Raw genomic sequence first — 25,832 nt, forward strand, 5'->3', positions numbered from 1 at the left:
GTTGGTGCTGCTGTAGTTGTAGGTGCTGCTGTAGTTGTAGGTGCTTCTGTACTTGTAGGTGCTGCAGTTGTAGTTTGTACTGCTGTAGTTGTAAGAAGGGCAGTTGTAGTTGGTACTGTTGTAGGTGTAGGTGCTACAGTTGTACTTTTTGCTGCTGTAGTAGTTGGTGCTGCTGTAGTTGTAGGTGGGGTAGTTGTAGTTTGTGCTGCTGTAGTTGTAGGTGCTGAAGTTGTAGTTGGTGCTTCTGTAGTTGTAGGTACTGCAGTTGTAGTTGGTGCTGCTGTAGTTGTAGATGGGACAGTTGTAGTTGGTGCTGCTGTAGTGGTAGGTGCTGCACTTGTAGTTGGTACTGCTGTAGTTGTAGGTGCTGCAGTTGTAGTTGGTGCTGCTGTAGTTGTAGGTAGAATAGTTGTAGTTGGTGCTGCTGTAGTTGTAGGTGCTGCAGTTGTAGTTGGTGCTGCTGTAGTTGTAGGTAGGCTAGTTGTAGTTGGTGCTGCTGTAGTTGTAGGTTGGACAGTTGTAGTTGGTGCTGCTGTAGTTGTAGGTGCTGCTGTAGTTGTAGGTGCTGCAGTTGTAGTTTGTACTGCTGTAGTTGTAGGTGCTACAGTTGTACTTTGTGCTGCTGTAGTTGTAAGTAAGGCAGTTGTAGTTGGTGCTGCTGTAGTTGTAGGTAGGCTAGTTGTAGTTGGTGCTGCTGTAGTTGTAGGTGGGACAGTTGTAGTTGGTGCTGCTGTAGTTGTAGGTGCTGCTGTAGTTGTAGGTGCTTCTGTACTTGTAGGTTCTGCAGTTGTAGTTTGTACTGCTGTAGTTGTAGGAAGGGCAGTTGTAGTTGGTACTGTTGGTGTAGGTGCTACAGTTGTACTTTTTGCTGCTGTAGTTGTAGGTGCTGCAGTTGTAGTTGGTGCTGCTGTAGTTGTAGGTGGGGTAGTTGTAGTTTTTGCTGCTGTAGTTGTAGGTGCTGAAGTTGTAGTTGGTGCTGCTCTAGTTGTAGGTGCTGCAGTTGTAGTTGGAGCTGCTGTAGTTGTAGGTGGGGCAGTTGTAGTTGGTGCTGCTGTAGTTGTAGGTGGGGCAGTTTGTGTTGCTGTAGTTGTAGGTAGGATAGTTGTAGTTGGTGCTGCTGTAGTTGTAGGTAAGGCAGTTGTAGTTAGTGCTTCGGTAGTTGTAGGTGGGGCAGTTGTAGTTGGTACTGCTGTTGTTGTAGGTGGGACAGTTGTAGTTGGTACTTCTGTAGTTGTAGGTGGGGCAGTTGTAGTTGGTGCTGCTGTAGTTGTAGGTGCTGCAGTTGTAGTTGGTACTGCTGTAGTTGTAGGTGCTGCAGTTGTAGTTGGTGCTGCTGTAGTTGTAGGTAGGATAGTTGTAGTTGGTGCTGCTGTAGTTGTAGGTGCTGCAGTTGTAATTGGTGCTGCTGTAGTTGTAGGTAGGCTAGTTGCAGTTGGTGCTGCTGTAGTTGTAGGTTGGACAGTTGTAGTTGGTGCTGCTGTTGTTGTAGGTGCTGCTGTAATTGTAGGTGCTGCAGTTGTAGTTTGTACTGCTGTAGTTGTAGGAGGGGCAGTTGTAGTTGGTACTGTTGTAGTTGTAGGTGCTACAGTTGTACTTTGTGCTGCTGTAGTTGTAAGTAAGGCAGTTGTAGTTGGTGCTGCTGTAGTTGTAGGTGGGACAGTTGTAGTTGGTGCTGCTGTAGTTGTAGGTGCTGCTGTAGTTGTAGGTGCTTCTGTACTTGTAGGTGCTGCAGTTGTAGTTTGTACTGCTGTAGTTGTAAGAAGGGCAGTTGTAGTTGGTACTGTTGTAGGTGTAGGTGCTACAGTTGTACTTTTTGCTGCTGTAGTAGTTGGTGCTGCTGTAGTTGTAGGTGGGGTAGTTGTAGTTTGTGCTGCTGTAGTTGTAGGTGCTGAAGTTGTAGTTGGTGCTTCTGTAGTTGTAGGTACTGCAGTTGTAGTTGGTGCTGCTGTAGTTGTAGATGGGACAGTTGTAGTTGGTGCTGCTGTAGTGGTAGGTGCTGCACTTGTAGTTGGTACTGCTGTAGTTGTAGGTGCTGCAGTTGTAGTTGGTGCTGCTGTAGTTGTAGGTAGAATAGTTGAAGTTGGTGCTGCTGTAGTTGTAGGTGCTGCAGTTGTAGTTGGTGCTGCTGTAGTTGTAGGTAGGCTAGTTGTAGTTGGTGCTGCTGTAGTTGTAGGTTGGACAGTTGTAGTTGGTGCTGCTGTAGTTGTAGGTGCTGCTGTAGTTGTAGGTGCTGCAGTTGTAGTTTGTACTGCTGTAGTTGTAGGTGCTACAGTTGTACTTTGTGCTGCTGTAGTTGTAAGTAAGGCAGTTGTAGTTGGTGCTGCTGTAGTTGTAGGTAGGCTAGTTGTAGTTGGTGCTGCTGTAGTTGTAGGTGGGACAGTTGTAGTTGGTGCTGCTGTAGTTGTAGGTGCTGCTGTAGTTGTAGGTGCTTCTGTACTTGTAGGTTCTGCAGTTGTAGTTTGTACTGCTGTAGTTGTAGGAAGGGCAGTTGTAGTTGGTACTGTTGGTGTAGGTGCTACAGTTGTACTTTTTGCTGCTGTAGTTGTAGGTGCTGCAGTTGTAGTTGGTGCTGCTGTAGTTGTAGGTGGGGTAGTTGTAGTTTTTGCTGCTGTAGTTGTAGGTGCTGAAGTTGTAGTTGGTGCTTCTGTAGTTGTAGGTACTGCAGTTGTAGTTGGTGCTGCTGTAGTTGTAGGTGGGACAGTTGTAGTTGGTGCTGCTGTAGTTGTAGGTGCTGCTGTAGTTGTAGGTGCTGCAGTTGTAGTTGGTACTGCTGTAGTTGTAGGTGCTGCAGTTGAAGTTGGTGCTGCTGTAGTTGTAGGTGCTGCAGTTGTAGTTGGAGCTGCTGTAGTTGTAGGTGGGGCAGTTGTAGTTGGTGCTGCTGTAGTTGTAGGTGCTGCAGTTTGTGCTGCTGTAGTTGTAGGTAGGATAGTTGTAGTTGGTGCTGCTGTAGTTGTAGGTAAGGCAGTTGTAGTTGGTGCTTCGGTAGTTGTAGGTGGGGCAGTTGTAGTTGGTACTTCTGTAGTTGTAGGTGGGGCAGTTGCAGTTGGTGCTGCTGTATTTGTAGGTGCTGCAGTTGTAGTTGGTACTGCTGTAGTTGTAGTTGCTGCAGTTGTAGTTGGTGCTGCTGTAGTTGTAGGTAGGCTAGTTGTAGTTGGTGCTGCTGTAGTTGTAGGTTGGACAGTTGTAGTTGGTGCTGCTGTAGTTGTAGGTGCTGCTGTAGTTGTATGTGCTGCAGTTGTAGTTTGTACTTCTGTAGTTGTAGGAAGGGCAGTTGTAGTTGGTACTGTTGTAGTTGTAGGTGCTACAATTGTACTTTGTGCTGCTGTAGTTGTAGGTAAGGCAGTTGTAGTTGGTGCTGCTGTAGTTGTAGGTAGGCTAGTTGTAGTTGGTGCTGCTGTAGTTGTAGGTGGGGCAGTTGTAGTTTTTGCTGCTGTAGTTGTAGGTGGGATAGTTTCAGTTTGCGCTGTTGTAGTTGGTGCTGCTGTAGTTGTAGGTGCTGCCGTTGTAATTTGTACTGCTGTAGTTGTAGGAGGGGCAGTTGTAGTTGGAACTGTTGTAGGTGCTACAGTTGTACTTTGTGCTGCTGTAGTTGTAGATAAGGCAGTTGTAGTTGGTGCTGCTGTAGTTGTAGGTGCTGAAGTTGTAGTTGGTGCTTCTGTAGTTGTAGGTACTGCAGTTGTAGTTGGTGCTGCTGTAGTTGTAGGTGCTGCTGTAGTTGTAGGTGCTGCAGTTGTAGTTGGTACTGCTGTAGTTGTAGGTGCTGCAGTTGTAGTTGGTACTGCTGTAGTTGTAGGTGCTGCAGTTGTAGTTGGTGCTGCTGTAGTTGTAGGAAAGGCAGTTGTAGTTGGAGCTGCTGTAGTTGTAGGTGGGGCAGTTGTAGTTGGTGCTGCTGTAGTTGTAGGTGGGGCAGTTTGTGCTGCTGTAGTTGTAGGTAGGATAGTTGTAGTTGGTGCTGCTGTAGTTGTAGGTAAGGCAGTTGTAGTTAGTGCTTCGGTAGTTGTAGGTGGGGCAGTTGTAGTTGGTACTTCTGTAGTTGTAGGTGGGGCAGTTGTAGTTGGTGCTGCTGTAGTTGTAGGTGCTGCAGTTGTAGTTGGTACTGCTGTAGTTGTAGTTGCTGCAGTTGTAGTTGGTGCTGCTGTAGTTGTAGGTAGGCTAGTTGTAGTTGGTGCTGCTGTAGTTGTAGGTTGGACAGTAGTAGTTGGTGCTGCTGTAGTTGTAGGTGCTGCTGTAGTTGTAGGTGCTACAGTTGTAGTTTGTACTGCTGTAGTTCTAGGAGGGGCAGTTGTAGTTGGTACTGTTGTAGTTGTAGGTTCTACAGTTGTACTTTGTGCTGCTGTAGTTGTAGGTAAGGCAGTTGTAGTTGGTGCTGCTGTAGTTGTAGGTAGGCTAGTTGTAGTTGGTGCTGCTGTAGTTGTAGGTGGGACAGTTGTAGTTGGTGCTGCTGTAGTTGTAGGTGCTGCTGTAGTTGTAGGTGCTGCAGTTGTAGTTTGTACTGCTGTAGTTGTAGGAGGGGCAGTTGTAGTTGGTACTGTTGTAGTTGTAGGTGCTACAGTTGTACTTTTTGCTTCTGTAGTTGTAGGTACTGCAGTTGTAGTTGGTGCTGCTGTAGTTGGTGCTGCTGTAGTTGTAGGTGGGGCAGTTGTTGTTTGTGCTGCTGTAGTTGTAGGTTGGACAGTTGTAGTTTGTGCTGTTGTAGTTGTAGATGCTGCAGTTGTAGTTGGTGCTGCTGTAGTTGTAGGTGCTGCAGTTGTAGTTGGTATTGCTGTAGTTGTAGGTGCTGCAGTTGTAGTTGGTGCTGCTGTAGTTGTAGGTGGGGTAGTTGTAGTTTTTGCTGCTGTAGTTGTAGGTGCTGAAGTTGTAGTTGGTGCTTCTGTAGTTGTAGGTACTGCAGTTGTAGTTTGTGCTGCTGTAGTTGTAGGTAGGATAGTTGTAGTTGGTGCTGCTTTAGTTGTAGGTGCTACAGTTGTAGTTATTGCAGCTGTAGTTGTAGGTGGGGCAGTTGTAGTTTGTGCTGCAGTAGTTGTAGGTGTGCCAGTTGTAGTTTGTGCTGCTGTAGTTTTAGGTGGGGCAGTTGTAGTTTTTACTTCTGTAGTTGTAGATGGGGCAGTTGTAGTTGGTGCTGCTTTAGTTGTATGTGGGGCTGTTGTAGTTGGTACTGTTGTAGTTGTAGGTGCTGCAGTTGTAGTTTGTGCTGCTGTAGTTGTAGGTGGGGCAGTTGTTGTTGATACTTCTGTATTTGTAGGTGGGACAGTTGTAGTTGGTGTTGCTGTAGTTGTAGGTGCTGCAGTTGTAGTTGGTGCTGCTGTAGTTGTAGGTGGGGCAGTTGTATTTGGTGTTGCTGTAGTTGTAGGTGCTGCAGTTGTAGTTGATGCTGCTGTAGTTGTAGGTGGGGCAGTTGTATTTGGTGCTGCTGTAGTTGTAGGTGCTGCAGTTGTAGTTGGTGGTGCTGTAATTGTAGCTGGGGCAGTTGTAGTTAGTTCTTCTGTATTTGTAGGTGGGGAAGTTGTTGACACTTCTGTAGTTGTTGGTGGGACAGTTGTAGTTTTTACTTCTGTAGTTGTAGGTGGGACAGTTGTAGTTGGTACTGCTGTAGTTGTAGGTGGAGCAGTTGTTGTTAGTGGTACTTTTGTAGTTGTAGAAGATGTGGTTGCGGCTGTTGTGGTCAGTGCTGCTCCAGTTGTACTCAGTGTAGTTTTTGCTGAAATATTTGTTGTTGCTGTAGTGTTGTGTGTTGGAGTTGTGGTTGGTTGAATTGCTAAAATTATATTGGAACATTAAATACAGAAGTGAGAAGGTAACAGAAATTTTAATAATTTAGCGGTCAAAAGTTTGGACAAATGTTCACAATTTAATTTTTAAAAAATGAATAGACAGCTTGAGCCTTGTCTATCTAGCAGAAGCATCTATCATAAGATCCAAAATATTCATCACAGGGTAATGAGTGTTATTCCTCCTGATAGTCTGAACTATGAGCTGCATGCAGGTGCAAAATGGCATGTCCTGGCTTTTAACTTCCCCCCCCTACCTCCGACCATGCCATTTTAACTGGTTAGTCCATACAACCTAGGCCTCTTTCAGGCGTGGTGGACTCCATCTGCTCATCGGAGGATCTCTTTGCTGGTCCCTGTTGAGCAGGCGATTGAGAAGTCTATGTCTGCTATTGCAGACACTGCCTGCTGTCTTCTATGGGGTGGTTGGATGGAAATGGACCGCCTGCCTGTTTCCCCCTGACTGCCATCCGATCTGCTGGATAGATGAGGAGCAGATCCCCATCCATCTGCTTTTGGTCTACAGGATCAGATCGGATACCAGCGGGTGTCAGCGGACAATTGTCCATAGAGGTCTATGGATGGTCCGATCGGGTCCTTCTGAAAAACTGACAAGCGGACTCTATAGGACCACCAGTGTGAAAGGGGCCTTATAGCCACTTCAGGAGACCAGATCAGAGGGAATATGTTTTGTCTTTCATAAGAACCAAATTATTAGTCATAGTGAGAAAAGAGTTTGACCAATGCGTGAAAGAGAACGAACTATGAGCTGCGTGCAGATGCAAAATGATACGACGCAACCTCGTAGAACCACCTAGGGTTTGATTTAACAGTGTAATGGAACTTACCTGCAGCAGCGTCATGGTGTTTGGACCTCCTGTGATCAGGATGATGAGCTGGTGCCGGAATCCTTAACATCAACTCAGACATCAGAACTTGCTGATCCACACAACCTACAGCCACTTCAGGAGTCGCAAACTCTCCTCACAGGAGGTGAGATACCATCTCCAAAGGTGATTGGCTAGGGGTTATGCCAGCCATAGACAGATCGCATCTCAGCCGGTTCAGCAGGGACCTTCTGAGATTCGATCCATCTATTGGCAGACTGTTTGTATCAAACTTGATCCATCCATGGACTTGAGTACAACCAGCATGTTGGATTTTTAGCATGTGATTATTGCCAGCAGCTACAGCCATTAGCAGTAATCATTGTATCCTCCCAGCAGGGATGGCTCCCCGCATCCTCCCCTCGCCGGGAGAACACAAAAGCTCTGTGGGAGGGATTCCCCCATCATTACTGACTGTGTTAATGAGGGAATAAAGCAATAAAATGATGTCATCTATGGCCCGCCTTAAGCCAGCCATAGATGGAGCGATTTTCTTTCCTACAACCACAGGTTGATTCCCCCATCAACACAGTCAGCGTTGATAGGAGATTCCCTCCCACGGAGCCATTGTGTTCTGCCGGGGAGGAGGAGAACACAGTGATTACTGCTAGCCTCTATAACAGTCACTAGCAATAATCGCAAGTAAAATCCGACCAGGGGCGGACTGACCATTTGGGAACTTGGGCACTGCCTGGGGGCCCGGGGTCAGTAGGGGACCCCATGAGATGCCCCTGGTACCTTTCATAGGCTTTTTTGGGTGTGGCTTAAGTGTGGGTGAGGACACAGGGTCCCCATGATCCCCTATTTCCCGGGGGCCCCATGAGGTGTCAGTCTGCCCCTGAATCCGACTGCTTGTACCCAAGTTGATCGATCCAACAATTTGAGGACATTCAGGCTGCCCACACATGGTGTGAATCTCAGCTGGTCCTTGAGATTTGAACTGTCTATGGCCGGCTAAGACTTCGTTCCCACATCCATTCCAGTCTACAGATTAAAGTGGTTGGAAAGGTGCAAGGATTTTTACCTTCATTCATTCTATGCATGAAGGTAAAACTCCTTCTGTGTGCAGCAGCCCCCCTAATACTCACCTAAGCCCCCTCTCCATCCAGAGATGTGCACTGGAGTCTCCGCTGTCCCGGGACTCCCTCTTCTGATTGGCTGAGACAGAGGCAGGAGCCGTTGGCTCCCACTGCTGTCAATCACCAATGAAAAGAGAGAGGGGGCGGAGCGGAGCCTCGCCTCTGTGGGTGAATGGACACATGGAGCAGTGGGTGCCCCAATAGCTTGCTGCGGGGGCACCCAACAGGAGGGAGGGGTCAGGAGAGCCTTCAGGGGACCCGAGAGGAGGAGGATCCGGGCTGCTCTGTGTACAACCATTACACAGATAAGTTTAGACATGTTTGATATTTTGTTTCTTAACCACTTGCCCTCCAGAGGATTTACCCCCCTTAATGACCACGCCTCTTTTTGCTACTCGGCGCTGCACTAATTCAACTGATAATTGCGCGGTCATGCAATGCTGCACCCAAACGAAATTTACGTCCTTTTTTTCACACAAATAGAGCTTAATTTGATCATCTGTGCGCTTTTTATTTTTCACGCTATAAACAAAAAAAGGCCAAAAATTTTGAAGAAAAACAATATTTTTTACTTTCTGCTATAAAAAATATATCGTAAACTCAAAGTTAGTTATAAATTTAGGCCAAATTTAGGCCAAAATGTATTCTGCTCCATGTTTTTGGTAAAAAAAAATCCCAATAAGTGTCTATTGATTGCTTTGTGTGAAGTTATAGCGTCTACAAACTATGGTATAAATACTGCAATTTACGCCATTTTTCTGCTATAGAGCGCTGCGCTAGTTTAATGGACAATTGCACGGTCATGCAATACGGTACATAAATGAAATTTACATCCTTTTTTTCCCCACAAATTGAGCTTTCTTTCGGTGGTATTTGATCGCCTGTGCGGTTTTTATTTTTTGCGCTATAAAAAAAAAGGCTGACAATTTTGAGGAAAAAAAAACAATATTTTGGACTTTTTGCTATAAAACATGTCCAGTAAAAAAAAAATGCAAAAATCAAATTTAGTCATAAATTTCTGCCAAAATGCATTCTGCGACATGTCTTTGCTAAAAAAAATCCCAATACGTGTAAATTAATTGGTTTACGTGAAAGTTATAGCATTTACAAATGACGGGAAAAATACTGGGATTTAAAATTTTTATTTATACTAATAATGGCGCCGATCAGCGACATATAGCGGCAATCAGCGACATATGGCGGCGACCAGCGACTTATGGCGGGACTGCGGCGGACATTTTGACACTGGGGGGGAACTGACTTGGGGTCACTGACATCCCCAGTGACACCAATACAGGGATCAGTGAAAAAAAAACACTGAAACTGTACTAATGTCACTGGGGAGGAAGGGGTTAACATTTTTAGAATTTGCTGTGTAAGGGGAGTGTTTTACTAGGGGGCGGGGGTGTGTACTGTATGGGGGGGGGGGAGGGAGGGGGGAGCTGATCGAGGGAGAGAAACTCTTCTCTCCCTCTGCAGCTTGTCAGCGAACTGTCACAGAGCAGGCTGTGTGTAAACAATGCAGCCCTGCTCTGTGTCAGTGATTACCGCTCAACGCAGAAAAACGGCCGGTAAAAACCGTCCGTGACCCGGCGGCGGAGACCCGCTGCTGACACCCGCGGGACAGGCAGGGCGGGCACGTGCCTCGCGCGCGCCCCCTACCTGTTTTGGAGGCAGCCGTTTTAAAACGTGCTTTTGCCTACGAGCGCCGCCCTGCAACCGTTTATATGCGGTGGCTGGGCGGCATGTGGTTAAAAAAAAAACCAAGCCTTTAGAATCGCTTTAAGCAGACTGAAAATTAACATGATAGTTCGCCTGGAGAACACATTAACCGCTTGCCCGCCTATAGTAGAAATACTGCTACAGGGCAGCAGGGCTGTGCAAAGTCATGAACCTATACGTGATTTTGCATTCCTGGGTAGGGGGCAGGTGCGCCGCCCTTCCCGCGCTGCCATTGGTGGCTATGGATTTCAATCACCGGGTCCCGGAAAGAGATTCCCACCGGCACCTGGCGATTGTCGGGGAAAGCTGACAGAAGAGAGACCTGTGTGTAAACAACACAGGTCTCTCTCCTGCCAGCAAGGACATGCTGCTGTGTATTTCTCTGCACAGCATGTCTCCCTAGTAAAACAGCACACAGTTAAACCTTTGATCACCCCAGATGTTAACCCCATCCTGCCCAGTGCCATTAGTACAGTGTCATTGCTTTTTATTAGCACTGGTCACTGTATTAGTATCACTGGGGATGTCAGTGGCAGTTAGTTCCCCCCCCCAGTGTCAGAATGCCTGCCGCAGTCCCTCTATAAGTCGGTGATCACTGTCATTACTAGTATAAAAAAAAGTAAATTAAAATCCCAATATCTATACCGCCATTTGTAAACGCTATAACTTTCACATAAACCAATTAATTTACATGTATTGGGATTTTTTTTTAGCAAAGACACGGAGCAGAATACATTTTGGCCTAAATTTTATGACAAAATTGAATTTTTTTACTGGACATGTTTTATAGCAAAAAGTCAAAAATATATTTTTTGTTTCAAAATTGTCAGATGTTTTTTGTTTATAGCTCAAAAAATAAAAAATGCACAGGCAATCAAATACCACCGAAAGAAAGCTCTGTGGGGAAAGAAAGGACATACATTTTATTTGGGTGCAGCGTTGCTTGACCGCGCAATTGTCAGTTAAAGTACAACAAAAAATGGCCTGGTCAGGAAGGGGGGGAAATCCTCAGGAGGGCGAGGGGTTAAAAACACGTCAATGGAAGAATGCCCGATACATTTTATTTTTGTTTTTCTTCCTTTTTCATAGCAAATAGTCACATTTCCTGTTATTTTCTGTCTTCCATTTTGTAACTTTTACCTCTTTGCATCATTTTTTGCACTGCCCACCTGAGGATATGAAGGCGGTAACAAAGTTTGTTTTTTCACTTAAAGGGAAGGTAAGCCTATCATAAGGTACATCGACAATCTCCTAATACCTGTAGGTACATCGACTATCTCCTAATACTTGTAGGTACATCGACTATCTCCTAATACTTGTAGGTACATCTACTATCCCCTAATACCTGTAGGTACATCGACTATCCCCTAATACCTGTAGGTACATCGACTATCTCCTAATACCTGTAGGTACATCGACTATCCCCTAATACCTGTAGGTACATCGACTATCCCATAATACCTGTAGGTACATCGACTATCTCCTAATACCTGTAGGTACATCGACTATCTCCTAATACCTGTAGGTACATCGACTATCTCCTAATACCTGTAGGTACATTGACAATCCCCTAATGCCTGTAGGTACACCGACTATCTCCTAATACCTGTAGGTACATCGACTATCTCCTAAAACCTGTAGGTACATCGACTATCCCCTAATACCTGTAGGTACATCGACTATCTCCTAATACCTGCAGGTACATCGACTATCTCCTAATACCTGTAGGTACATCGACTATCTCCTAATACCTGCAGGTACATCGACTGTCTCCTAATACCTGTAGGTACATCGACTATCCCCTAATACCTGTAGGTACATCGACTATCTCCTAATACCTGTAGGTACATCGACTATCTCCTAATACCTGTAGGTACATCGACTATCTCCTAATACCTGTAGGTACATCGACTATCTCCTAATACCTGTAGGTACATCGACTATCTCCTAAAACCTGTAGGTACATCGACTATCCCCTAATACCTGTAGGTACATCGACTATCTCCTAATACCTGCAGGTACATCGACTATCTCCTAATACCTGTAGGTACATCGACTATCTCCTAATACCTGTAGGTACATCGACTATCTCCTAATACCTGTAGGTACATCGACTATCTCCTAATACCTGTAGGTACATCGACTATCTCCTAATACCCGTTGGTACATCGACTATCTCCTAATACCTGCAGGTACATCGACTATCCCCTAATACCTGTAGGTACATCTACTATCCCCTAATACCTGTAGGTACATCGACTATCCCCTAATACCTGTAGGTACATCGACTATCTCCTAATACCTGTAGGTACATCGACTATCTCCTAATACCTGTAGGTACATCGACTATCTCCTAATACCTGTAGGTACATTGACAATCCCCTAATGCCTGTAGGTACATCGACTATCTCCTAATGCCTGTAGGTACACCGACTATCTCCTAATACCTGTAGGTACATCGACTATCTCCTAAAACCTGTAGGTACATCGACTATCTCCTAATACCTGTAGGTACATCGACTATCCCCTAATACCTGTAGGTACATTGACTATCTCCTAATACCTGCAGGTACATCGACTATCTCCTAATACCTGTAGGTACATCGACTATCTCCTAATACCTGTAGGTACATCGACTATCTCCTAATACCTGCAGGTACATCGACTGTCTCCTAATACCTGTAGGTACATCGACTATCCCCTAATACCTGTAGGTACATCGACTATCTCCTAATACCTGTAGGTACATCGACTATCTCCTAATACCTGTAGCTACATCGACTATCTCCTAATACCTGTAGGTACATCGACTATCTCCTAATACCCGTTGGTACATCGACTATCTCCTAATACCTGCAGGTACATCGACTATCTCCTAATACCTGCAGGTACATCGACTATCTCCTAATACCTGTAGGTACATCGACTATCCCATAATACCTGTAGGTACATCGACTATCTCCTAATACCTGTAGGTACATCGACTATCTCCTAATAGCTGTAGGTACTTCGACTATCTCCTAATACCTGTAGGTACATCGACTATCTCCTAATACCTGTAGGTACATCGACTATCTCCTAATACCTGTAGGTACATCGACTATCCCCTAATACCTGTAGGTACATCGACTATCTCCTAATACCTGTATGTACATCGACTATCTCCTAATACCTGTAGGTACATCGACTATCTCCTAATACCTGTAGGTACATCGACTATCCCTTAATACCTGTAGGTACATCGACTATCCCATAATACCTGTAGGTACATCGACTATCTCCTAATACCTGTAGGTACATCGACTATCTCCTAATACCTGTAGGTACATCGACTATCTCCTGATACCCGTCGATACATCGACTATCCCCTAATACCTTTAGGTACACCGACTATCCCCTAATACCTGTAGGTACATCGACTATCTCCTAATACCTGTAGGTACATCGACTATCCCCTAATACCTGCAGGTACATCGACTATCCCCTAATACCTGCAGGTACACCGACTATCCCCTAATACCTGCAGGTACATCGACTATCTCCTAATACCTGTAGGCACATCGACTATCCCCTAATACCTGTAGGTACACCGACTATCTCCTAATGCCTGTAGGTACATCGACTATCTCCTAATACCTGCAGGTACACCGACTATCCCCTAATACCTGTAGGTACACCGACTATCCCCTAATACCTGTAGGTACACCGACTATCTCCTAATGCCTGTTGGTTCATCGACTATCTCCTAATACCTGTAGGTACACCGACTATCTCCTAATGCCTGTCGGTACATCGACTATCTCCTAATACCTGTAGGTACATCGACTATCTCCTAATACCTGCAGGTACATCGACTATCCCCTAATGCCTGTAGGTACATCGACTATCCCCTAATACCTGTAGGTACATCGACTATCTCCTAATACCTGTAGATACATCGACTATCTCCTAATACCTGCAGGTACATCGACTATCTCCTAATACCTGTAGATACATCGACTATCTCCTAATACCTGCAGGTACATCGACTATCTCCTAATACCTGTAGATACATCGACTATCTCCTAATACCTGCAGGTACATCGACTATCTCCTAATACCTGTAGGTACATCGACTATCTCCTAATAGCTGTAGGTACACCGACTATCTCCTAATAGCTGTAGGTACATCGACTATCTCCTAATAGCTGTAGGTACATCGACTATCTCCTAATACCTGTAGGTACATCGACTATCTCCTAATACCTGTAGGTACATCGACTATCCCCTAATACCTGTAGGTACATCGGCTATCCCCTAATACCTGTAGGTACATCGACTATCCCCTAATACCTGTAGGTACACCGTCTATCCCCTAATACCTGTAGGTACATCGACTATCCCCTAATACCTGTAGGTACACCGACTATCCCCTAATACCTGTAGGTACATCGACTATCTCCTAATAGCTGTAGGTACATCGACTATCTCCTAATGCCTGTAGGTACATCGACTATCCTCTAAATGTGCACTGTTTAGGAGATATTCACATTCTTAGCAGCCAGTGATGTCACTGGCGCAGGCGCACTGCGCTCTTAAAGGATGGCACATGTGCAGGTGTGACGTCATCGTGTCCCGGCCATTCAAACGGCTGCAGCATGCAAACCTGAAAGGAAGACCGAATGACAGTGGTGTCCCAAGGCAGGTGCAGGAGGTGCGCGCCGTACCAGGTGACTCCTACCACACGGAGTGACACCGGACCTGCTTCACGAAAAGGTAAGTTGTAAAGCAAGTCGACGATCCCCGCAGGATGGATCCAAACCATCCTGCGGGGATCATCTGCTTTCTTTACAACTTATTTTTTCATGGTGCAGGTACGGTGTCACCCCGTATAGGTTGCATGCTGACGATCCCCGCAGGATGGATCGGTTCTGCGGACTGGGGAGCATAATGAATCGGAGTCGGATCCATTGTGCTCAATCCGCAGATCCGATCCATTCTGCGGGGATCGTCGGAGGGGGTGTCACCAAGTGTAATCGCAGCGGGTGACACCAACCCTAGGGACGCCCCTGCCGGATAAAGATGGAAGCCCTGTCAGGTGTCAGGTTATCAAGCCTTTAGTGTCGCTGGCTGCAGTTATAATTATCAGATCCACACTGGTTGAAACAGAAGTCTGAGCAATATATAGAATTAATTTTTTGTATCGGGAAATAAATAGTTTTGTGTAGCTAAGTATACAATTTCCAGCACTGCGCACCGCTCACGTGTCATTTCATCATGTGTCCATCTGACGTGTTACATCTGTTCATACCTCAATCATTTGTATTTAATTGATACATGGAATAAAATGTTGCAACATTATCTAATTCTAGCTTCACACCTATGCAGGTTGTGTTTGATGCATTTGATTCTCTCTTTTCATGTGACAACACTGAAGAAATGACACTTTGCTACAATGTGACGTAGTCAGTGTACAGCTTGTATAACATGGAAATTTGCTGTCCCCTCAAAATGACTCAACACACCGCCATTAATGTCTAAACCACTGGCAATAAAAGTGACTCCACCCCTAAATGACAAGGTCCAAATTGGGCCCAATTAGCCATTTGCCCTCCCAAGTGTCATGTGACTCCTTAGTGTTACAAGGTCTCAGGTGTGAATGGGGAGCGGGTGGGTTACATTTGGTGTTATCGCTCTCATTCTCTCATACTGGTCACTGGAAGTTCAACATGGTACCTCATGGCAAAGAACTCTGAGGATCTGAAAAAAAGAATTGTTGCTCTACATAAAGATGGCCGAGGCTATAAGAAGATTGCCAAGACCCTGAAACTGAGCTGCAGCACGGTGGCCAAGATCATACAGCGGTTTAACAAGACAGGTTCCACTCCAAACAGGCCTCACCATGGTCGACCAAAAAAGTTGAGTGCACGTGCTCAGCGTCATATCCAGAGGTTATCTTTGGTAAACAGATGTATGAGTGCTGCCAGCATTGCTTCAGGTTGAAGGGGTGGGAGGTCAGCCTGTCAGTGCTCAGACCATACACCGCACACTGCATCAAATTGTTCTGCATGGCTGTCATCCCAGAAGGAAACCTCTTCTAAAGATGATGCACAAGAAACCTGCAAACAGTTTGCTGACAACAAGCAGACTAAGGACATAGATTACTGGAACCATGTCATGTGGTCTGATGACACCAAGATCAACTGATTTGGTTCAGATGGTGTCAAGTGTGTGTGGCGGCAACCAGGTGAGGAGTACAAAGACAAGTGTGTCTTGCCTACAGTCAAGCATGGTGGTGGGAGTGTCATGGTCTGGGGCTGCATGAGTGCTGCCGGCACTGGGGGGCTACAGTTCATTGAGGGAACCATGAATGCCAACATGTACTGTGACATACTGAAGCAGAGCATGATGAGACTAGGCCACAGGGCAGTATTCCAACATGATAATGACCCCAAACACCTCCAAGACCACCACTGCCTTGCTAAAGAAGATGAGGGTAAAGGTGATGGACTGGCCAAGCATGTCTCCAGACCTAAATCCTATTGAGCATCTGTGGGGCATCCTCAAATGGAAGGTGGAGGAGCGCAAGGTCTCTAACATCCACCAGCTACGTGATGACGTCATGGAGGAGTGGAAGAGGACTCCAGTGGCAACCTGTGAAGCTCTGGTGACCTCCATGCCCAAGAGGGTTAAGGCAGTGCTGGAAAATAATGGCGGCCACACAAAATATTGACACTTTGGGCCCAATTTGGACCTTGTCACTTAGGGTGGAGTCACTTTTGTTGCCGGCGGGTTAGACATTAATGGCGGTGTGTTGAGTTATTTTGAGGGGACAGCAAATTTACATGTTATACAAGCTGTACACTGACTACGTCACATTGTAGCAAAGCGTCATTTCTTCAGTGTTGTCACAAGAAAAGAATCAAATATTTACAAAAATGTGAGGGGTGGACTCACTTCTGTGAGATACTGTAAATCCTATATAATAATTATATTTATATACAATAGTATGTATAGTTTAATATACATTTTTGTTTTTGGCTTTAGATGTATTGTTATATATATTTTCTCTTTATGATAATGATATTCCCGTCACCTCTTTGTTTAAATTTCTTAGACATGCTCAGAAAATTGATTATGAATATTGTATGTAACCGGCCTAAGCGTGTTTTTCATTATATTTTTTAAAATGCACAACACAAAAAACTCACTTGTCGATTGGCAGTTTGTATCCAATATAAGCCCTGAAAGAAAAAAAAAACAAATAAGTGTCATTTCACTGAACTCTCATAGAATTTTTACCATGTCAATGTAACTTCAAAAGTCATCTTCAATTTTGCTAAATTAGAAATACTCTTGGTGACCCCGCCATAAAAGTCCATTGCCTGTTATAGGGTGACAACGCAGGAGCACCACTAGGAGACAGGGAGAGAGCGTTGTCACTCCATAACAGGATGTGTTTAAAAAAGGGGTCTCCCTGGCAGAATCAGCAGCGCTGAGATATAACAAAGGATCAAAAAAATGGAAATGGATATTTTATTAACACAGCGGCACTTATTTAGAATATAACCAGTTAAAAGTTACATCAGAAATTGTAATCTATAGTCAGTAGAACACAATATAAGATGACATCCACTAATTAATATTTGCATCTACTTAATCTGAATATCTCATTGGAATAAAAACCAACAGTCATATTTGAGAGAGAAAAAAAAGGGACCTAAAATACGGTGGGTGGTAGTGTGGGGCCCCAGGTCAACTTTTGCATCGAGGCCCACAATCTTAAGGCTACACCTCTGATTATCCGTATCATAAAACCAGCAAATGTTCCTGAGAACTGAAAAAGAATCCAGATTTTGGATAAATGGCACAGAATGTAACTAGTTAAAAAAAAATGTGTTTCTGAAAGAGAACAGCAGATAAATAAAAATGAGACCAATCTTTAGATGACGTGGTGGATGATCAATGAATGATCAATGAATCAATACGGAACCTACCAATTAAAGTAACATTTGAAGATCACACAACCTGATTTCTTACCTGCCAGGAGCAGGAGGCGGAGCCCCCCTGCCATTCTATTGCTCATGCTGAGACCTCTTCTCAGCCCCGACACAGCTCACAGAATCCTGCCAGAAAATAAAAAAAATATATAAAACATCTTTAACGTCCAGAAAAGAAGGTTTCCTCTTGACATTACTATAATGCTTCGCTATGTGTGTGATATGATATGTTTCTTCCCCTACATCTTGCTCTGATGACCACTTCAAAGTTTTTAATTTCTGATTTTCTGATTGTGACTGACGGCTGTATCACATCCCAGCCACTTCCACAAATATGGGGACACGGCATTGGCATTTGGCACTTTCAGCCTCATAATTCATTTTATCATGCAGCATGATCTCATGATTAAGACGAGACTAAACGTGGTATATCCACTATGTGTGGCTCTCTACAAAGGGATCACGTGTTCTAATAGCCCCCCACCCCCCCACACCTTTGTATTTAGTCCTAAAATGAATCTTCTACATTCAGGGGGATGAGTGTTACTAATGTAATTTAGTCAAATCAGAAGTTATTATTTTATGTCAGAGCTGAATTGTCTGAAATGCTAAATGGCTTTATGACAGCCAGCTATGGGCATTAAAACACCAGACTTTCCCCCTTAACTGCTGGCTAACTTAGTAATATTAATAATAATAATAATATTAAACTTTATTTTATAAAGTGCTTCTACAGGTAGCTTCTCAATTTATTATTATTATTATTATTATTATTAGTATTATTATTATTATTATTAATAATAATAATAATAATAATAAACAACTTTATTTTATATAGTGCCCCTACAGGTAGCTTCTCAATATATTATTATTATTATTATTATTATTATTAATAATAATAATAATAATAATAATCTCTATTTTATATAGTGCCTCTACAGGTAGCTTCTCAATATATTATTATTATTATTATTATTATTAATAATAATAATAATAATATATTGATAAGCTACCTGTAGAGGCACTATATAAAATAAAGATTATTATTATTATTATTATTAATAATAATAATAATAATAATAATAAAACTTTATTTTATATAGTGCCTTTACAAGTAGCTTCTCAATATATTATTATTATTAATATTATTATTAATAATTATGGCATGATGGGACTTGTAGTTTTCGCAATAGCTGGAGCGCCGCCAGTTTGACTCCCCTGCTGTAGAGGAAAAAATTAGCGGTAAGTGTTGGCGCCACCCCTGGTTGGGTCAGGTTATGACAACTGATTTTTTTTGCTCCGATCTGACGTTTGCAACTATATGAATATTTGCAGAAGCTAGTCATTCCTGTATCATAATTGCTGAATTATCACATACAACAAATATCTTCCCATACATGCCATGACCTGATCATCACAAAAGAATAATCAATCACACTTTGACACTCTTAATAATGACTTATTTTTAGTAACCAGTTCAATTCTCAGAACTGTATATCAGATCCGTTTTTCTGGTTATGGTCGTGCTTCTTTGTCAATAACTTTGTTATTACTTAAGAAAACAAAGTAAAGCATATATTTTTTGGAACAAACAAGGATTTCTTTTGGTGATACCGTCTTGCAAAAATTATTTTTTTTCTACCCAAAAAATTGCACAAAACACACCTTTTTATTTGAGCACATAGTTACATAGTTAATGTGGTTACAAAAAGTTCAACCAACAGAAAGAGGAAGTAAAAAAAAAAAACCTCAATAAAAGCACGATCCAATTTGCTCCTGCAGGGGAAAAATTCCTTCCTGATCCCCCGAGAGGCAATCGGATATTCCATGGATCAACTTTACCTATAAATGTTATATCCAGTTATATTCTGTGTATTTATTCTCTTCTTCTCAAGAGAGAATAAATTCAGTTCCTCTAATCTTTCCTCATAGCTGAGCTCCTCCATGCCTCGAATCAGTTTGTTTGCCCTTCTCTGTACTTTCTCCAGTTCCCCAATGTTCTTTTTTGTGAATTGGTGCCAAAAACTGAACTGCATATTCCAGATGAGGTTTTACCCTTAAAGTGTCCCTAACCCCCCGCATTCACTATATCTGCTCTCCCCGGACCCTGCATTCACTATATACGCTCTCCCCGGACCCCGCATTCACTATATCTGGTCTCCCCGGACCCTGCATTCACTATTACTGGTCTCCTTGGACCCTGCATTCACTATATCCGCTCTCCCCGGACCCCGCATTCACTATATCCTTTCTCCCCGGACCCTGCATCCACTATATCCGCTCTCCCCGGACCCTGCATTGACTATATACGCTCTCCCTGGACCCTGCATCCACTATATCCGCTCTCCCCGGACCCCGCATTCACTATATCCGGTCTCCCTGGACCCTGCATTCACTATATCCTCTCTCTCCGGACCCTGCATTCACTATATACGCTCCCCCCGGACCCTGCATTCACTATTACTGGTCTCCATGGACCCTGCATTCACTATATCCGCTCTCCCCGGACCCTGCATTCATTATATCTAGTCTCCCCGGACCCCGCAATCACTATATCCGCTCTCCCCGGACCCTGTATTCACTATTACTGGTCTCCTTGGACCCTGCATTCACTATATCCGCTCTCCCCGGACCCCGCATTCACTATATCCGCTCTCCCCGGACCCCGCATTCACTATATCCGCTCTCCCCGGACCCTGCATTCACTATTACTGGTCTCCTTGGACCCTGCATTCACTATATCCGCTCTCCCCGGACCCCGCATTCACTATATCCGCTCTCCCCAGACCCTGCATTCACTATTACTGGTCTCCTTGGACCCTGCGTTAACTATATCCGCTCTCCCGGGACTCTGCATTCACTATATCCAGTCTCCCCAGACCCCGCATTCACTATATCCGCTCTCCCCGGACCCCGCATTCACTATATCCGCTCTCCGCGGACCCTGCATTCACTATATCCACTCTCCCCGGACCCTGCATTCACTATATCCGGTCTCCCCGGACCCTGCATTCACTATATCCACTCTCCCCGGACCCTGCATTCACTATATCTGGTCTCCCCGGACCCCGCATTCACTATATCTGGTCTCTCCAGACCCTGCATTCACTATATCCGCTCTCCCCGGACCCCGCATTCACTATATCTGGTCTCTCCAGACCCTGCATTCACTATATTCGGTCTCCCACAGTACACAGAACATGGAAATGCAATTATTTTAGTAAATATAAACTGCTAAATACCTTTTCTCATCAGCAGTATATAGCAGTCTTGTGACTTCAGCAGAACGCTTGTTAAAGCTTGTTAAAGCTTGTAGGAGGAGTTTTCTTTCTGCTCTAGGAGGATGCAGAACCCCTGACCTCTGCCTGTACAGTGCTGATTGGCCCTGTGCTGATTACATGTACTCTCCAAAGAAAAAGAAAAACCTCTCTAGCAATACACACCAAACTGAGCATGTGTATGTGACTATGAATTCAGTCTGTATCAGGTGGTCATTTCAACAAAAGGAGGAGCAGAGAAGACAGGATCAAATAGCCTTTTTACACAATGCAGAGGATTAACCCCTTAGGTTCCACAGTGAGTATAACAGGCATTCTTTACTGCATTGCTATGTTGTGGGCAGGGGCGGACTGACAACTCATGGGGCCCCCGGGCAATAGGGGATCATGGGGCCCCTGTGTCCTTGCCCAAACTCAAAAAAGCCTTTGAAAAAGGTACCAGGGGCATCTTATGGGGCCCCCTACTGACCTCGGGCCCTCGGGCAGTGCCCGAGTTTCCAAATGGTCAGTCCACCCCTGGTTGTGGGTTTAGTAACACTTTACTTAAAAAAAACAGAGCTAGTGTTGATAAAAAAAAGTATTTAATTGTATAATTTGTACCATTTATAATGACCCTAAAAGTACCCTTTTTGCATTTTTAAAAAGTTAAAAACAATGGTTTAAAACAAAAAAAATCTGACTTTATATGCAAAATCTGAAGAACATATATAAAAAATATATATTTTTAAAAATAGTTTTCATATATTTTGTAATATATAAAAAAATGCATTTCACCATGCAGTGTATATAAATATATATATACAGTTGCAAGAAAAAGTATGTGAACCCCTTGGGATTACATGGAGTTTTGCATGAATTGGGCATAAATTGTGCTCTGAACGTCATCTAAGTCACAACAATAGAAGAACACAGTCTGCTGAACATAATACTACACAAACATTAGATGTTGCCATGGTTTAATTGCTCATAACATGTAAACATTCACAGTGCAGGGAGGAAAAAGTATGTGGGGCCCTAGCTTAATGACTTCTCCCAGAGCTAATTGGAGCCAGGAGTGAGCCAACCTTGACTCCAATCAGTGTGATGATATTGGATGTGTTGCTGACAGCTGTCCTGCCCTTAAAAAACACACACCTGTTTTGGGTTTACTGGTTTCAAGAAGCACTGTCTGATGTGAACCATGCCTCGCAGAAAAGAGCTCTCAGAAGACCTACGATCAAGAATTGTTGACTTGCATGTAGCTGGAAAGGGTTACAAAAGTATCTCCGAAAGCCTTGATGTTCATGTGTCCACGGTAAGACAGACTGTCTACAAGTGGAGAAAGTTTAGCACTGTTGCTACTCTCCCTAGGCGTTGTCGTCCTGTAAAAATGACTGCAAGAGCACAGCGCAGAATGCTGCATGAGGTAAAGAAGAATCCCAGAGTGTCAGCTAAAGACCTACAGAAATCTCTGGCACATGCTAACATTTTTGTTGACACATCTACAATAAGGAAAACATTAAACAAGAATGGAGTACATGGGAGGACACCACGGAGGAAGCCATTGCTGTCCACAAAGAATATTGCAGCACGTTTGAAGTTTGCAAAAGAGCACCTGGATGTTCCACAGCACTACTGGCAAAATATACTGTGGACAGATGAAACCAAGATTGAGTTGTTTGGGAAGAACACACAACACTATGTGTGGAGAACAAAAGGCACAGCACACCAACATCAAAACCTCATCCCCACTGTGAAACATGGCGGAGGGAGCATCATGGTTTGGGGCTGCCTTGCTGCCTCAGGGCCTGGACGGATTGTTGTCATTGATGGGAAAATGAATTCCAGAGTTTATCAAGACATTTTGCAGGAAAACGTACGACCATCTGTCCACCAACTGAAGCTCCGCAGAGGATGGGGGATGCAACAGGACAATGACTCGAAGCATACAAGTAATTCAACAAAACAATGGCTGCAACAGCATAGAAAACGCCTTCTGGAGTGGCCCAGTCAGAGTCCTGACCTCAACCCGATTGAAATGCTGTGGCATGACCTTAAGAGAGCGATTCACACCAGACATCCCAAGAATATTGCTACACTGAAACAGTTTTGTGAAGAGGAGTGGTCCAAAATGACTCCAGATCGTTGTGCAGGTCTGATCTGCAACTACAGGAAATGTTTGGTTGAGGTTATTGCTGCCAAAGGAGGGTCAACCAGTTATTAAGTCCAAATGTTCACATACTTTTTCCTCCCTGCACTGTGAATGTTTACATGTTATGTGCAATTAAACCATGGCAACATCTAATGTTTGTGTAGTATTATGTTCAGCAGACTGTGTTCTTCTATTGTGGTGACTTAGATGACGTTCAGAGCACATTTTATGCCCAATTCATGCAAAACTCCACGTAATCCCAAGGGGTTCACATACTTTTTCTTGCAACTGTATAGCGAGAGAGAGAGAGAGAGAGAGAGAGAAGTACAAAAGTTTTTTTTTTTTTTTTATACCTTATTAAGGGTATAAAAAAAAAAAAAAAAAAAACGTTTGTACTTTTTTGGTACTTTTTTTTTGATAATCTTATGATTGACTGTTTGGATTCAGTATGACTCCTTTGAGGGGATATTGTGTTGATGTCAGAGTGAAATGAAAATCTTATGTTCTTTTTAGCCCTGATGAAGTATTTGTAGCTGCTAAGTTTTAATAAAGGGACACTTACCTGTCTTCACCTGAACTGGTTCTTCGGCAGTCTTCGGGTCCCCGGAGCCAGCATGTTTACTTGGGGCAGCCACTGCGATTCCTTGCAGCTTCACATTTGGCTTCCCACTGGGTATGTGTGAGCCGGACTGCACTTTGTGAATGGTTCTGTAGCCTTCTGGTACCTGTGACATGTCCTAGAAGGTTGAGGACAGCAGGGAGCACTTCCAGTGGATTTGAAACAGAAATCCAATGAGAAGTGGGAGCAGGTACCTGTCAAACCCCCCCCCCCCCCAAAAAAAGTGCCAAAAATAGAAGGGAGGGAGAGCAGAAAGTGGAACTTACCCTTTAAAAAAAAAAAGAATATAGATCAAGCTCCTATCACATTAACAATATAAATCTTTATTGCTCATTGTGAATAGAATTCTAGGAGGGATCACTGGCAGGAGGAAGGAGGTCCTGATTCCTCTGTATAGATCTTTATATCACTAGAGGGGTCACCGGCAGGAGGAAGGAGGTCCCAATTCTTCTATATATAGATCTTTATATCACTAGAGGGGTCACCGGCAGGAGGAAGGAGGTCCTGATTCCTCTATATAGATCTTTATATCACTAGAGGGGTCACCAGCAGGAGGAAGGAGGTCCTGATTCCTCTATATAGATCTTTATATCACTAGAGGGGTCACCAGTGGGAGGAAGGAGGTCCTGGTTCCTCTATATAGATCTTTATATCACTAGAGGGGTCACCGGAAGGAGGAAGGAGGTCCTGGTTCCTCTATATAGATCTTTATATCACTAGAGGGGTCACCGGAAGGAGGAAGGAGGTCCCGATTCCTCTATATAGATCTTTATATCACTAGAGGGGTCACCGGAAGGAGGAAGGAGGTCCCAATTCCTCTATATAGATCTTTAGATCACTGGAGGGATAACCAGCAGGAGGAAGGAGGTCCGGATTCCTCTATATAGGTCTTTATATCACTAGAGGGGTCACCAGCCGGAGGAAGGAGGTCCTGATTCCTCTATATAGATCTTTAGATCACTAGATGGGTCCCCAGCAGGAGGAAGGAGGTTCCAATTCCTCTATATAGATCTTTATATCACACGAGGGGTCACCGGCAGGAGGAAGGAGGTCCGGATTCCTCTATATAAATCTTTAATTAGACCTCATTTAGAATACTGTGTCCAATCCCGGAAACCTCACTTACAAAAAGATATTGATAAGATAGAACGAGTCCAGAGACGGGGAACAAAAATGGCTCAGGTCTGGGGAATAAAACATATCAAGAGCGACTTCAGGAACTTAACATGTACAGTCTGGAGGAAAGAAGGGAAAGGGAAGACATGACTGAAACCTTTAAATTCATCAAGGGGGCAAATAAGGTTCAGGAGGGCAGTATTTCAACATGAAACCAAAATCAGGAACACGGGGACATGACCATAAACTAACTGGAGGAAAGTCCAAAACTAATCTCAGAAAGTACCATTTTACTGAAAGAGTAGTTGATACTTGAAATAAACTTCCAGCAGAGGTAGTGAGCCAGTCAACAATAAATAGCTTCAAACATGCCTGGAACAAGTATAGATCTATACTCAGACAAAAAAGTTAACAAAAACAACAAAACAAAAACAACCCCCCCCCCCCCCCAAAAAAAAGAAAAAAATGAGCAGAGTAGATGGACCACTCAGCCTTTTCTTGCCATCACTTTTCTAAGTTTCTACAAGGACACAGGAGGGAGGCAGGACCTTTTCATATGTTCTGCAGAAGACCCCCTTTTTGTCAACTTGGGCCCCCCCCACAGTGGCGGAATGCCAGGGCCCGTTCGCAAGTACGACCTTTGCGACCCTGGTAGTTCCACCACTGCTGTGGAGAAAATAAAAATGTTACTTAAAGAAAAATACCACACATGTGGAGGACTTTCTCTGTGGCTGATAAATGTGTATTCATGTTGTGTGTGACTCATTGACAGGTAGGATTTCTTATCACACCTTCATAGAGAATTATATTCAAAGCAGCTCCCAGTTAATTAGAGCTCATGGCACAGATACGAATGTGTTGTGCTTTTCCAGCTGATTAGTGCTGATTATGTAAAGTATCGCCTGCCAATATTTATATAGCCAGTTATACGGCAATGATGTATTCCATCTTCACTGCGTTCCTCAAGGTTCCACCATGTTCTAAATATACTCAGTGTCTGTGGTAGACACCTAAGTCTTACATATTCAAAGTGATATAAAGTAACCAAGTGTTCTATTTGGATATAAAAGAATGTTGAGGGGAGGAGCCAAGCAGCCATATAGTTTAGTAAATCAAATTTACTTTGGACACCATACTATTGGACACTCTTCCTACTCATGAGGGTCTCAAGGGTGGCTGGAATACACATTTCAAGAGTCTAAACATTCCCTTCATCGAGTAATATTTAGACACAAGGTGCTCACTGGAGTGGA

At 43.9% G+C, this 25,832-nt stretch overlaps 1 protein-coding gene across 1 annotated transcript in view; it reads right to left on the minus strand.

Annotated features, from left to right (window-relative positions):
• LOC149438073 (uncharacterized) overlaps positions 1 to 23,578 on the minus strand; it is a 38,864-nt gene extending 15,286 nt beyond the window's left edge. The window contains exons 1-5 of the mRNA XM_089660292.1: positions 23,407 to 23,578; positions 16,647 to 16,679; positions 7,514 to 7,639; positions 4,065 to 4,171; positions 338 to 404 (exon numbers count right to left, since the gene is read on the minus strand). Coding sequence (XP_089516418.1) covers positions 338 to 404; positions 4,065 to 4,171; positions 7,514 to 7,639; positions 16,647 to 16,679; positions 23,407 to 23,578 — 505 coding nt within the window. The remainder of the gene's footprint in view (positions 1 to 337; positions 405 to 4,064; positions 4,172 to 7,513; positions 7,640 to 16,646; positions 16,680 to 23,406) is intronic.
• Positions 23,579 to 25,832: the final 2,254 nt, after the last annotated feature.

Source organism: Staurois parvus, unplaced genomic scaffold, assembly GCF_062004578.1.
Source record: "Staurois parvus isolate SC_StPar_1 unplaced genomic scaffold, SC_StPar_1.0 ptg001221l, whole genome shotgun sequence".
In the NCBI taxonomy this organism is placed as follows: domain Eukaryota; kingdom Metazoa; phylum Chordata; class Amphibia; order Anura; family Ranidae; genus Staurois; species Staurois parvus.